General features: G+C 42.8%; 1 protein-coding gene across 1 annotated transcript in view; it reads right to left on the reverse strand.

Annotated features, from left to right (window-relative positions):
• Nucleotides 1–771: 771 nt before the first annotated feature.
• Nucleotides 772–14270, reverse strand: part of DNAH6 (dynein axonemal heavy chain 6) — a 178265-nt gene continuing 164766 nt past the window's right edge. Inside the window, exons 69-74 of the mRNA XM_054032513.1 lie at nucleotides 11066–11193; nucleotides 9435–9620; nucleotides 7640–7712; nucleotides 5599–5750; nucleotides 4968–5190; nucleotides 772–3368 (exon numbers count right to left, since the gene is read on the reverse strand). Of these exons, the coding sequence (XP_053888488.1) occupies nucleotides 3265–3368; nucleotides 4968–5190; nucleotides 5599–5750; nucleotides 7640–7712; nucleotides 9435–9620; nucleotides 11066–11193 (866 nt within the window). The 3' untranslated portion in view covers nucleotides 772–3264. The remainder of the gene's footprint in view (nucleotides 3369–4967; nucleotides 5191–5598; nucleotides 5751–7639; nucleotides 7713–9434; nucleotides 9621–11065; nucleotides 11194–14270) is intronic.

The raw sequence follows: 14270 nt of genomic DNA on the forward strand, positions 1-14270 counted from the left end.
CTTCTCTAGCTGATTTCTATCCTGTTTTTCTCCAAAGAGGTCTTAGGGGAGTTGACAAGAGTTGTTTCCCACAATGGTGAGCCAGACCTTTCCCATCATTGCTGCTGGAGAGCAATAGGGAGATCTTGGGCCCATTACTGAAGAAGAACTTCAATAATTCCATTCAAATAGGTAGTGGTGAGGCTGCTTGCCAAAGGAACTATCTTTTGTCCTTAAAGCTTTACTTATTCCCTTCAGTATATAACCAGTTGTTTTTGGAGAAGATAATTGGTAAAGTAAAGCTGAAGCAGTTCCTGTGGTTTCTGGATATTTCAGCGTCCTTGACCTCTAGCAGGCTGCTTTTGGGCGTGGTTTTAGTAGAGAAAGGTATTACTATCTGTCACGGGTTGCCCCCCTTTAAGATGCCCCCTGATGTTCTGGGATACCACTGAGCCTGCCTGTTCTACCAGCCTGGACATCCTTTTCACCTGTCCTGCTGAGCCAGGCTATTAAGCCTCCTCTGGCACACACACAGGCACGGCCACACCCAACTGCAGAACGACACGGACACTGAGATCAGCTCTGGGAAGACTCATCTTAAGGGACTTGCCCCAGCACTCAGGTGCCCTCCCTTGGAACGCAGACCCAAAGGTATATTATGAAATCCGCCTCCTTCCTCAATATGGAGGAAGGTATGTACAGCCTCTTCCCCACCCCCAATTATGAACTGTACAAACAGGGTTATATTATAAACAAGAAATAAGTTTATTAACTACAAAAAGTGAATTTTAAGTGGTTAAAGAGATAGCAAACAGAACAAAGCAGATTACTAAGCAAATAAAACAAAATACGCACACTAAGCTAGTTTCACTAAAGAAATTGGTTACAAATAGTAATTTCTCACCCTAGATATTGTTGCAGGCAGATTGCAGAAAGTCTTGAAAGGCAGCTGCACTGGTCTCCAGCTTGAGACCTCAGGTATTATTACTTACAAGCTAGACGCCCTTCCAGCTTGGGCTCAACCCTTCTCCCCCCAGTTCAGTTCTTGCTTCCAGGTGTTTTTCAGTGTCTCTTTGGGTGGGGATGCAGAGGAGAACCACGATGATGTCACTCCCCTGCCTTATATAGCTCTTGTGTAAGGCGGGAACCCTTTGTCTGGCATTCCAAAAGGGGAAGAGGGGTATCCAGTACCAGGTGACTTGGACCCATGTTTCTGCATGGCTGTGGCAGCCATTGCTTGTAAGCTGTCTCGAGCGTCCACAGGAAGATTAAGCTCTTTTACAGACCATTGGCTCTGCTAATGGCCCATTAGCCCTGTCTGGCTTTTCCATTGTTGTACCTGAAGGGCTAGTTGGGGGTGACACCCAAAGTAACCCATTTGAAATACAGCTACATAGTCAATATTCCTAACTTCAGATATAGAAATGATACATGCAGACAAATTGGCTAATCACATTCAGTAAATCATAACCTTTCCAATGGTATCTTACATGAGCCATCTGGCATAAAATACATCTCAGTCATGTCATATCCACATCATAAGCACATTTTCATAAAGAATATGGAGTGTAATGTCACACTAGCTATTGCTGATGGTTTGTTTTTGAGAATGGACATGGGTAAAGAGTCCATGCTGATTTGACCACGAACCTTTGTTGAGTACCTTTTAAATCTTGCAGGAATTGACAGGTAGGTCTTTTGTGGGTTCTCCCATTCTTTGAGAGGTCCCAAATGGTGGTGAGAGCATTCACTCGTCCTCTGTGCAGGCCTTTATATGTGAGGTCTGACATAGTTGTCACCTCTCCTCTTGTGTGTCTATATAGCGCTGCTAGGGCAACAAGAAGTTTTTCCCTGCAGTACCATAAATGTGAGGATGACAATCAGATCTATATTGTATCACTGTTATCCTGTATATTATGGTGCCTGATCTCCTAGTATTGAAAGAGGCAGGCAAGCGGATGGGACTAAACTGGCTTAAGTTCCTCTTAGATAGATGGACATAAAGCTGAAACAGCTAAAAGAACAGCTTGGAGTTATTAGTCCACCTTTCGCTGCAGGTATATGTCCAACCTCGCCAATAGTTTTTTGGTCATAGGGATCCTTTGCTCCCCTGGATTTGCATGTGACTATAGAATGTAGTGCCTTTTAACATCTATGATTGGCTAGGAAGGTTACCTCTCCCCAGGATACACACTGGTCCACACCTTTATACCCTGAAAGCTAGATCATTACAGCCCTGTGTTGTACCTGGGGCTGTGCTGGAGATGCATCCAGAAGTTGCCCCTAGTGCTGATGACAGTGGTTTGACTTGTGTGAGAAGATCTTCTCTCTGCTATAACAGCAGTGCTCCATGACTGGACTAGTTGCACTTTTAGGTGTAGTTCAAGGTGTTGACCATGACCTATACCGTATAAAGCACTAAGTAATCTCTGAGTCAGTTTTTGGAGAGATCCTACTGTTCCATTGTATGCTCCAGAGCTGAATTTTCTGAACGTTCCCAAGCCAGCACCATGAAGTTCTCAGTGCCTTTCGCTACTGCTCCTTTGGCGCTTGAGTGTGGTGAGCTGCAGGACACAGTGTTAGAGCTGTTTGTCTTGTATAAGCCTTTGGCTAATTTGCAGAAATAACGTGGAACGGGGCTGGGTGTTAGTGACCAGTGGGCCCTGCTACCGAGACTAAGTTGAAAGGCGTATAGTTATCATTGTAATGGACTCTTGATTCTTGTGAGGTACCCAGTTGCTTCAGTGATGGAGACGGAGTATTTCTAAAATGGTTAGATACCCATTTCTTTCTGCAGCTTTTATGGCTAAAATATAGTAGGCAGGACAGTGAATGACCTTTGGAATCAGTCACTCAAGGACTCTTAATATTTTTGCTTAAAGCCTTTTGTCATCATAAGCAATCTCCAGAGACAGAAAACAAGGCCTAAAAGCGGAAAGTAAAGCCCAGCAGTCACAGTAACTTAGCATCCCAATGCAAAGCATGTTCCTTTACATGGAACATGCAGCTACTGTGGAAGAGTATTTTTAACTGGAGCAGTGGTGCATAAATCTTAGAAGCAGTAAGAGGATAAGAACGAACCTAAAAATAACAATGGGAAATGAATATCAGGCAACATTTTATTTTATAAAATCTAATACAAATGAAAAACTAAATTATAGATTAGTAGTCAGTATTATTATACTGTCAGGAGTCGAGGGTTGTGATAATGCTAAAACCATTCTGCTGGTCTACATTGTGAATGTGATTTACATATACTCCTGCTGGATTGTAACGGCACCCTGCTTACTCATTCAGCTGGCAGAGCAAGGCCGATCCTTTCGATATCCAGTAGTCACTTGGTCTTTTGGAGGGTAATAAGACTGTTACCACAAAATTGGTAGAATGACCTAGTTAAAAAAGCAAAGAGAAAAACTGTTACCATTTACCTATGCAATGCAAATCAGTATGTCAACGCCACATTATGGCGGAGAATTTAACCCCCACCACCAGCACATTCAGAACCAAGGTTGCTACAACATCCCATGCCTACTGCATTACAATACATCTCTCATCAGCTATCAGTGGGCAGTGTCACATACTATCAGGCAAAGTATTATATAATTTCACAAGCAAACTGATTACTTTCAAAACTGCTAAATGCCAACAGGGTACTTACCTATAATATCATTTACAAAACCTAAGCACTTAAAAACAAATAAATGAATAGTCAAGGGCATCAGAAATCTTACTCTATCCATGTAATAAGCAAGTACACTGGGCCAGATTCTGATATCCTTACTCACGCTGAGTAGCACCTACTCCACAAGTGGTCCCACTGATTTCAGGTAAGGTGCTATTCAATGTAAGCATATCAGAATCTGTCCCATTTGTTTTCTCCAATATAAAGAAATGTCGATTTCATCAAAGCACAACAACCTCAACATGGCCCCATGAATTGCTGTGGTTTTTAAGTATTATTTTTGTTACCTTAATTGCAATATCTACATACATTTGGAGGAATTTACTCCATTAATTTTATCAGGACTTCAGTAGTCTCCATTCAAAATGTGAGAGTTTTGCCTTTCACAAACAGATATGGTTATGCGGAGTACTTGTGGCACCTTAGAGACTAACCAATTTATTTGGTCATATTTACAGAAATCACTATATTTGCTATTGTGAATACCTAGGGATTTTTTTGAAAATACGAAGGCAATTTTATTTAGGAAACTCACAGTTTTTTAAGAGTGACCATTGTAATAAAATCAGATTGAACATGGAAGACACAAACAATAAGAAGGAAAATCAGGCAATGTTCTAAGGGGAAACTGTGAAAGAGCTGCATGTGCACGTCAATGGTTGTGGTTTCCAGAAGGCACACTTATTTCACGTGACCTCTGTAACTCCTGATATTACTAAATTCTTTTAGCTGACTAGTCAGCTTCTGAATCTCGCATCTGAAGCTGAAACCTAGCAGTGTGGAGCTAATAAAATCTACTTGTATTTGGAGAAAGTTATTTTTTTTACGGAGTTATACTATTGCATTAATAACTCTAGATTGCAACGGCTTTATCAAAAAGCTAAGTATTATTTATTTAGAACAAAAGCATTTCAGAGAAAACAGAGATGAAAACAATAAACAGACCACATGCTTGCTTGTCTTTCTCTAAGGCTTAACCTGAGAGCATTCCCTCGGAGCCAAGAAAGCCTCAATTGCTCTCAGCCATTCCCGCAGGACCCGTGTCTCTCTTCCTTCTCAGTCTTCTTAGATTATTACACAGCAAGTAAATAACATACGGAAAGGTGGAATTGTTTGGACAAAGAGGCCACAGGCCAAATTTGAGCTCTTATTGCAAACTTAGGAAAATTCCTTTTTAAATGACTTATGGGCATGACTTTCATTTAAAAGTTCAGACAAAGTTAATGCCTGAGTACTCCCCATTCAGGATCTCCACATTATACACTTCTGATTTGGATAAGAACTATGACTTTAAAGAAACGGTTACCTGTGGTGGAGAGTGTCCCAGCTCTGGCTCCAGTTTTATAAAGTGGTGATTGATACAAAGATGGATTTGGTTCATAATTTCGATGGGGCTCAAAATGCACCACTGGCAACATTGGATTCATTTGCCTAGGTAAGGCGTCTTCTATAACCATCTCTTCATCATCCCAACGACTGGCATCCATGAACATACCATGTACCAATACACCATCTTCTGGAGAGGGTAACTGAAATAAACAGCAGGTGACAAGAATGCAAAATCTCCCAAATTTATAAACAAACAAAAATGAACTGAATGATCAAAGTTGAATGACACGTTCACATCACCATAAGAAGTTCTAGTTTCCTGGGGGAAGAGGACAGGACATGTACTTAGAAAACTCTACCACTACAGCTGCCTGAAAATTATCTAATTTTCAAATTTTGGATGAAATTTTTTTTACACAAATTTTCAACATTTTTCAACCCACTCTAAGGAAAACAGAACATAAAGTCCTGACGCACAAAGTTTTGTGTGTTATTGAACAGTAGTTCTAATCTCAGTTTATGCAGAGTCAATGTCAATTTTTGCTCAAAAGAGATGATATGAAGGATTTTTATTTTTACTTCAGTATTGATAATAAACTCCAAAATACCTGCATATCCATAGGTAATTCTTGTCCAAATTGGCACACTTTTAATGCTTCTGTAACTTGTGCTTGATCTCGATAAACAGGGATGACATTATAGCTGAAACTAAGCTCATCTATTGGTAAGTTATATTTCCGAGCATGGTTTTGAAGAGTGCCTGGCAGATTGAAAAAACGTATTTTTTAAATAAAATTGGGAGAGGGGTCAGTTGGGGTGTGCAGTCAAGAAAGTTCACTTGACCAACTGTAAATGGGAACCAGACATTTCACCATGCAACAGAGCTGCCTGCATGTTTATCACTGAGAATAAAAATGCTAAAAGCTACCATCTTGCTATCCATTAGAGACGGCTGGGAATTTTCCATCAAAATCACTATTTGGTGGAAAATGCAGTTTCTGCACAACTGAAATTTCGGAATATTTTCATTTTGCTGAAACTTTTCAAATTTCCATTTGGAAAATCTAAACAAATGATGTCATTTTGGGTCAATTCAGCCTGAATCTAAATATTTTTGGTGTGTTGAATTGACCTGAAACGTTTTGAGTCAGTTCAAGATTAAACTGCATTTCCCTATCATGCCACATCACCCCATGAGGTTGTAGCTTTGGGTGCCTGATGCCCCCCCGTTCTCTCTGATGGGCCAGGTTCCTTAGCCAGACTTCATCTCCCATGAGGTAACGTGAACTCTCCTCCAACCAAACTGTGTGGTACAGCATGGGAATCACATGACTGTGGTGCATCACAGAAGCTGTAGTCTGGCCAGAAAGCCCAGCCTACAGGGAAAAAAGAGGATACTAAGCACTATAGGGAAATGTGACAGCATAAGGAGATGTAGTTTAATGTTGAACTGATCCAAGGCCAAATATTCTGAGCATGCAAGAAATCCAAATGAAACATTTGCATTTGGGAGTACTGGAATGTTTTGCCATAGCTGCATAGAAATGTTTTGGAACATCTCGTTCTGTGACAATGATATTTTAACTTTTCATCCTGGTTTGTGATGAAAACAAATGTTCAAACATCTGAATTTCCCATGGGATGGAAATTCCAATTTTCACTCGGCCTTACTCTGCACCCGAACTGGAAAACTGCAAGCTAACAGAACACTCCTTTAGCTGTGACTAGTGCATGAAAAATGTTGGAAACATACAAACTTGCACACAGACACATGGAACCCTATATCTTAGTGACAGACAAGTGGGAGTTTTATAATCTAAGTATTGCAATTATTAACTCTACTCTGCAATCAAGGAAGCAGAGCTCTCAGTAATAACTATTTATAGTGTGCAACAACGATCTGGATGCTTTGCCTACTTGAAAACAGTCTGTCTAAAACAAATCAAACTGTGTTCATTTACATGTACTTTCTTTCTTTACTTGTATTCCAATGAAATACTATACTAGTCTTTCAGCTTTCTGGGATTCGGCTGGAGACAGGGCTATGAGACCTCTCTCTTTCAGGGGAGGAAAAGAATCAGGTTGAGTGTTGCTGTCTCCAATCTTTGGTTTCTGCTTCAGAGAGGGGAGAATTAGCAAAGGCTTTCCTCCTATATGTACTGTTCTTGCAGGGCTAAGGCTTGGAAAGACCATCCCCTCCAGCTTCTCTGTATAGGTGTAAAAGCGAAAGGACAGAGCCAGAAAGGGCTGCACACTCTTCTGCTTCTATTTCTCATACAAAGGCTCCACTTGCTTTTAGTGAGAGTTATTGGGCTGTAGGAAATTATCTCTATTTCTCTTCTTTGGTGGGGTGGGGAAAAACAGGACACTCTGCATGTCTCACTAGGGAGGGCGTACCACAAGGACTGGCAATCCTGATTACAGCTCAGCAGATGGCAGCCCAAAAGAGCTATTGTTTGCTCAAAACCCAGGCCATTTTCAGCTATGTGCAAAGAAGAAAGCCCCGAAAGTCCTGGAAAACACATGCAGAGCTTCGGAGCACCCCGGACTTGGCAACTTTGTGTCCTGGCACATTTTGTTTGGTAGAGCAGGCAACAGGAAAGACAAGCTTTTACGCATGTACATTACTTTTATTGACTTTTTTTTTACCTGTCAGGAATCCTTGTGGAAAAAAGAAACCAGAGATCCAGAACGACTTCGGTTGACCCCTTCTGAGCCAGGACTAAAACCAGAACATTTTAGTGGATGTTATTTATGAAGCTTCACATTTCCTGCACATTCTCATTACATTAAGGGCCAAATTCAACTTGCTGTAAGTTGGCACAACCTCATTGACTTCAACTGCACCCACATACAGCACAGTTGAGTTTGGTCCCAAGATCAGAACCCCATTCCACAAGATTCAAACCATGTACGGTTAATTTTATACTTCATTATGGTACAGGAAAAAAGATCTTATGTAACAGACATGTCCATTTTACTTTACACTTATAAAGTATGCATGCTACAGCTGGCTCCTACAGTGGTTATCATTAAAATCTTGTCAAACTGCCTTAAGAAATAAATAATGTATCATAATATTAGGGGGGGGAGGGATAGCTCAGTGGTTTGAGCATTGGCCTGCTAAACCCAGGGTTGTGAGTTCAATCCTTGAGGGGGCCACTTGGGAATCTAGGACAAAATCAGTACTTGGTCCTGCTAGTGAAGGCAGGGGGCTGGACTTGATGACCTTTCAAGGTCCCTTCCAGTTCTAGGAGATGGGATAGTATTTGTACTGTTTCTTAGATATTCCCTGTGGCAAACACAGAGAAATACAGGGAACACTGCAAACACTGAGTTAACCACATCTGTTTATCTAGGGCAAAATGGAAGGTTTTAACAGTGACCAATGTAACTCCATAACAGGTTGCCCCAAGTCCCCTGATCCTAACACCCCTTGACTTTGCAGTTGAATCAGAGATAATCCTAAGCCACAAAATTTGGATCCAGATCTCAAAGCTCCCAAAGTGGTAATTACAGAATGCCAGGCTGCCATACAGAACACGGCCAATAGGCATGTTACATCCTACTTGGCATGGGCACGCTACAAGGAGCATGGTGAAAACTGAAGTGGAAAAAGTGATATTTCTACATTAACGGCAGGGAGGAGCACATCTCAAAAGGAAAAACTCCAGAGGTTAGGTCTGCGAAGCAACCACAATCTCAACCACTTGTCCAATTCCTAGCCAAACCTTTTGAAGATCCATCATGTAATCCTCCCACGGCCCACTGATCACCTCTGAAGAGACTTTGCAAATGGGACTTTGAAGGTGGAGGGAGTTATGGGAAGGGAAAGCTAAGGGCTGTGAGGGAGCCTACAGGCAATGGCAGTGCCTGCAGTACCAGTGAGTCCATGCCAGTACCAGTAACAGCAACAAGCTTATGGTGGAGATCGGGAAACCGTTAATAAATATCAGTACATGTCTTACTGAAGGGGAAGGAGAAAGGAAAACCTACCATGACTGGCATGGCTACCAGTCCCAGAGGGGGCATGATCTCACCCACCCTGGCACACAGGAAAATGCTGAGATAGCTGAGTTGTGGGGAGTGCAAGTAGCTCCTTTTTAAGAGAGTAGCAAGAGCAGCTCCCCAGTGCGCCCCTCCCCGTGCCCCGATGGCATTATGCCTTTCCTATGAAGCACAATGGCATTTGTGACTGAAGGCAGATTGAAACCATGTCTCCAGAAATGGATAAGGCCAGTATTTGGATCTGGGTTACCTCCTGCCCCTTTATCCAGGATTTCTGAGAGCGTTATATGTTGTATAGGTTTGATTTTAAAATTCTGGAGAGAGGATTAGGTGGGAAGTTTTGGGCCAAGCTTCTCTTTCAAGCTTCTGGAATGACCAAATTCAGTCCTTGAGCAAGGACCTAGCACACCACCTCATCATAAGGCAATTTACTTACATCTACAAAGGTTGTCCTTAGTACAAGGTCTTTTACCCATCCTCCTAATGGCTTCAGAGAAGGGTATGCTGCATTGGCCCAGAGTGTGGGAACTTGGTTGTTAAGAAAACTGTTGTATACTTTCTCCATCTCTTCCGACATCACCACAAAACCAGCAATAGCTTTGTTGAGGGTTTCTAAAGAGCTCTGAAAAATAAAAATGTTATAATGTACCAAACCATAAATACCTTTACTGAAGCTGCATTTTTTGCAATGGCTGTTATGGAAATTGTGGATCCCATGAACTTCATCTAAAATAACATTCATGGCTTTTAAATGCAGATGTGTGGACATGCTAATAAACATTTGAACCAATTTCAGAGAACACTGAGAACTGCCAAATAAAAATCTGGGAAGCTAAGTGCCTGATCATGACCACCTCCTGCAGAGCCATGACCATTCTCACGTCCCAGTCAGAGTTGGCCAATGAGAGAACAAGACATCTCCTCAGTGGATATAGTAGCCTGTCACAAGTCCCCTGTAGGTGGGTCTCAGATTCTGTGTTTTCTCTGGGATTAGGGAAAAAGTCACTGAGTTTACAGAACTGTCAGAGGCAGGAAAGCAGTGCAGAAGAAGATACAGTATCTCTCTCCTCTACCCACCTTCCTGGACTCTGGCTGCCGAGGATTAGAAGCAACAGGTACTAGAGATGGTTATTTTAACTGGCTGGAATGTGTTTAAATAATTTTAGATAGGTTTTACTGCAAAAATAAAGGATATTTTGATCAAATTAATGTATACAGTGACTTTTGGCACTGTGCGCCTCCCTCCCCACATAATCGGATTGTGGATTTTCATATGATTTACTGTCACAAATCACTAGCCTGAACCTTTTATTTTCCTTGTACTCCGGTCAAACGTTTTTCCACTCAACATTAGTACTGTTTAAAGAATACTCTCTTCTACAACATTTTGACAGCAAGAGTAAGCATAATCCCTTGCACCCATAACAATCTGTGCGGCCCTTCTTAGGTAAGGAGTTTAAATAATTTCTCTAGATGCTAATGATGAAATCCACCTAGCAAAACTACCAAGTGGACAAATATGCAATGGTTGCAAACAATTAAACAGGTGATCCCACACTATAACAGAACCAGCTATTTAGGGCTAGATTATTTGTTTTCTACACCTTGGTCCCTCCTCTTTGCTGCCTGTGGCACATAACAGCCTAGTCTCCTGTGGGCTGACATACTTTGGTCTCATTTCAGTTGTTGGTGGCCTGTGATATGTAGGAGGTTAGCCATGATGAGCTAGTGGTCCCTTCTGGCCTTAAACACTATGAGTCTATACACAGCTCCGTCTAGTCACTTTCACTAGGGAGGACGGGAGTAATTTACTACTCCCATTTAAGGAGTGTAGCATACTCGTCCCCTGGCAGCCAGCCAGCTCTGCCTGCTCCCTCACCTGCCGTGGGAGGAACATCTCAGTAAGAGCCCCTGCAGGAGTTGTGATTGTGGGTAACCGTTAGATGCACTGCACCACGAAGGGGGGCCCTTACACCCCGACAGAGCACAGGGCAGAGGTACAATCTAGCTATAGAGCTTCCAGTAACACTGCCACCCAATGTAAAATGATTCAATTGAGTGTCATACTCTTAACAAGTCGAGCAGATTGTTGAACCGATCCACTTCTTGTCCAAGTACAGTAGTTAAAGAGTCCACACGTCCTTTGTCATCCTTGACAAAAAGGCTTTCTGAAGCAGTGTCTATATCCAGTTTTCCTGCAATAGAAGCCCTTGTTTATCAGTCAGAAAGAGCTGGTGTCACTACTGCGAGGGAAGGAGGAGAGGAACAATGTTATCCCTCAATCGGAAAACTGCCAGTTTCCTTCCTGATGAGCTGTCTCCAAGTTCACCTCTGCTGGGGAGCTCCTCAGGGACTGGCGGGAAATAACCCCCCTGCTTGCTCCCATCCAAGTTTTGGGAGTAGCTTTGCTACAGCAGTCTTGGGTCTGGAGTCGCCTCCCCCATGCCCACCTTCCCTCACACAGGGCGAATGAGTGATGGATAAGGCTACGGTTATGGCACGGAGGTCACGGAAGACACAGAATCTGTGACTTCAGCCCTGGCAGCTGGGAGCAGCAGGGAGCTGCAGGGTACCTCCGCTGCCAATGGCAGGGGGACCCCGGCAGCTCCTCGCCCGCCGCTGCGGGGCAGGGGGACCCCGGCAGCTCCCTGCTACCGACGTGGAAGGGCAGGGGGAACCCTGCAGCTCCCCAGTCACCACGGTGGGATAGGAGAACCCCTGCTGCTCCCTGCCACCACAGAAGAGCAGGGGGAACCCCACAGCAGCCGGCTGCCATGAGGGGCAGAGGGACCTCCGCAGCTCCCCACTGCGGTGGTGGCAGGGGGATTCCCACAGCGCTCCCTGCTGCTGGTGAGGGGGGAGGGGGACCCTGGAGCTCTGAGCCTCCGCAGGTGGTGGGGGCCCCAGAGCTCCCACCTACCCCGCAACTGCCCAGTCCCATCCATTTTATCATAGATATTTTTAGTAGAAGTCAGGCACAGGTCACAGGCTTCCGTTAATTTTTCTTTATTGCCCGTGACCTGTCCATGACTTTTACTGAAAAAAATTATCCATGACAAAAGCGATGGATCATTGAGTGGTGCACCACCAGTCCCAATCCCCTTCTGAACCCCTGCTGGGTAGCGATGTGCAGGGAAGCCTGGGTAGAGCGAAGGTCTGTGCCCCACCGGCATCCAAAATCTTCCCTGGGGCAGAGAGGCAGCAGGACCACTCGTGAGCTAGTGCCCTCACAGGAGGGGCAGGGTTTGTCCTTAACAATATACATGTTTGGACAAGAAAGCCCAGAGACTCAGCTGGTACAAATCAGCTGAACTGAAGTCAACGGAGCAGTGCCAATTTACCCCAGTTGAAGATCTGGCCTCTTGTTATTAGATTAAATTTGATTCTTCTCATGGTGCTGCTGTTTAACATGCAGCACTGCGAGCATGAGAACAGTTCACCAAATACAGAGTCTACAAACAACATTTTCCCTTGAAAATAAAATGTACATATTACTGAGAAAGATTTCCAAAATACATGTTTGAAAATCAAGACATTCCACCTCTCTCCAAAGAGAAACCATTAAACCATTTGACATTAAAAACATATTGAAACACGTTCTTCTTAAAATGGGAACAAATTAAACATCTTCACAATGATTACGGAGCAGAGAATTTCAGTGATATTTCGCTAGCTGGGGCAAGAGTTTAGGAAAAAAACCACCACATGTAGATAATTGCACCTGACGTGTTTGCGTATTAACGGCACAATGGTGCATAATTTAAAAAAAATGTAATTATTGTACATGGATTTAACAGTTACAACTGTTTAGAAAATCTTATGTTCTGACAAACTAATTGGTATGACAGGATATCATAGCAACAAGCTTCATCCTTTGTTCCCCAAGGGAAGCTTCATTGTTTTCTGGTGAACAGCTTTAACGACACGTTCCCCCAGCTCTTAGGCGCATTAGGAAGGATCTCTTAACACTGCATTTATATGCAATAGCTAAATCTCACAACATAATTTATGCCCTAACACTGCAATCAGAACCACATGGATGGACCCTCCTGCCTGCCTGGATCCCCACTGAAGTCAATGGGGTTCTGTGTATGCATAAGGGCCTGCCAGCATGGAATCCCATTGACTTGCGCAGGAGTTTCTGTGAGGGTAAATGATGACTCCCTGTGCAGGTTTGATTGCAGGACTGAGGCTTTAGTTGCACATCTTAAAACTTCCTGTCCCAATGTGCAGAGGCTCCCCTTTGTTCGCAGGGAGTTAGCGCCAGTTAAGCTTGTCCCTCTTCTTGAATAGGTATTTAAGAGTGGCTGCTTAGAAGATGGAAAAGGGAGAATGCCTTTGGGAAGGCAGGTCTCCACAGCCAGGCCATACAGCACTGGGTTTAGCCCCAAGCTGAGAATATTTTCTATTTCTGTTCTCGTTTTATAGGCCGCCCTGTCACACTCATGAATAAACATTAAGGAAGAGATTTTTTTGACTAAGAAAAATCAGGAAAACATGTACGCGTGTGTCTTACTTTAAAGCAAATACTTAAATTCCATTGACTTTTACAGGATTTAAGCACCTGAATCACCACCCTTCTCTGGGGATGTCTTCCCCACTGTGTCACAGCTGCTACTCTGAAATGTGTCTATATGCTACACACAACTAGTAGGATATGCCATACAGGATCAGACCACTGGTCTATCTAGTCAAATATCCTGTCTCCAATAATGGCCGGTATCAGATGCTTTAAAGGAAGGCATAAACCATTACCATTGTGCAATAACATTATAGTTATGACGACAGTGTAGTCTTAACCCCACACAGCTGTTGATTGTTTTACATTCTGAAGCATAAAAGTTATCATCTCTATAAATGTATAGTCTAGCCAGTGTAAATCTGGATATTTTGATTATCCATGCAAAATGTTTTAAATTCTAGTATGTTTTCTGTCTCAGTAACACTTTGGGGCACGATTTTCAAAGGCACAAATGATTGTTAGGTGCCGAACCGTGCCTTGTCCCTATGAAAATTTCCCCCTGTATGAAGCAAGTGCTATAGGTTAATTATGAATTGTTGTTTTTTTCCCCTTTTATCATTTAAAGTACAGTATATTTTTGATCCATTTTAACAAGTTCTATTTACATATAGTTACGTGTATGTTTATTGTGTCAGTGTGGAGATACATTCACATCTGATACCACCATATACCTCCTGTCATAAACATACAGCTAAGGGTAGCATAAAATCCCTCTTTACCCTGTAAAGGGTTAATTCCTCTTTTACCTGT

The sequence above is a fragment of the Malaclemys terrapin genome, chromosome 6 (genome assembly GCF_027887155.1).
Source record: "Malaclemys terrapin pileata isolate rMalTer1 chromosome 6, rMalTer1.hap1, whole genome shotgun sequence".
NCBI classification, from domain to species: domain Eukaryota; kingdom Metazoa; phylum Chordata; order Testudines; family Emydidae; genus Malaclemys; species Malaclemys terrapin.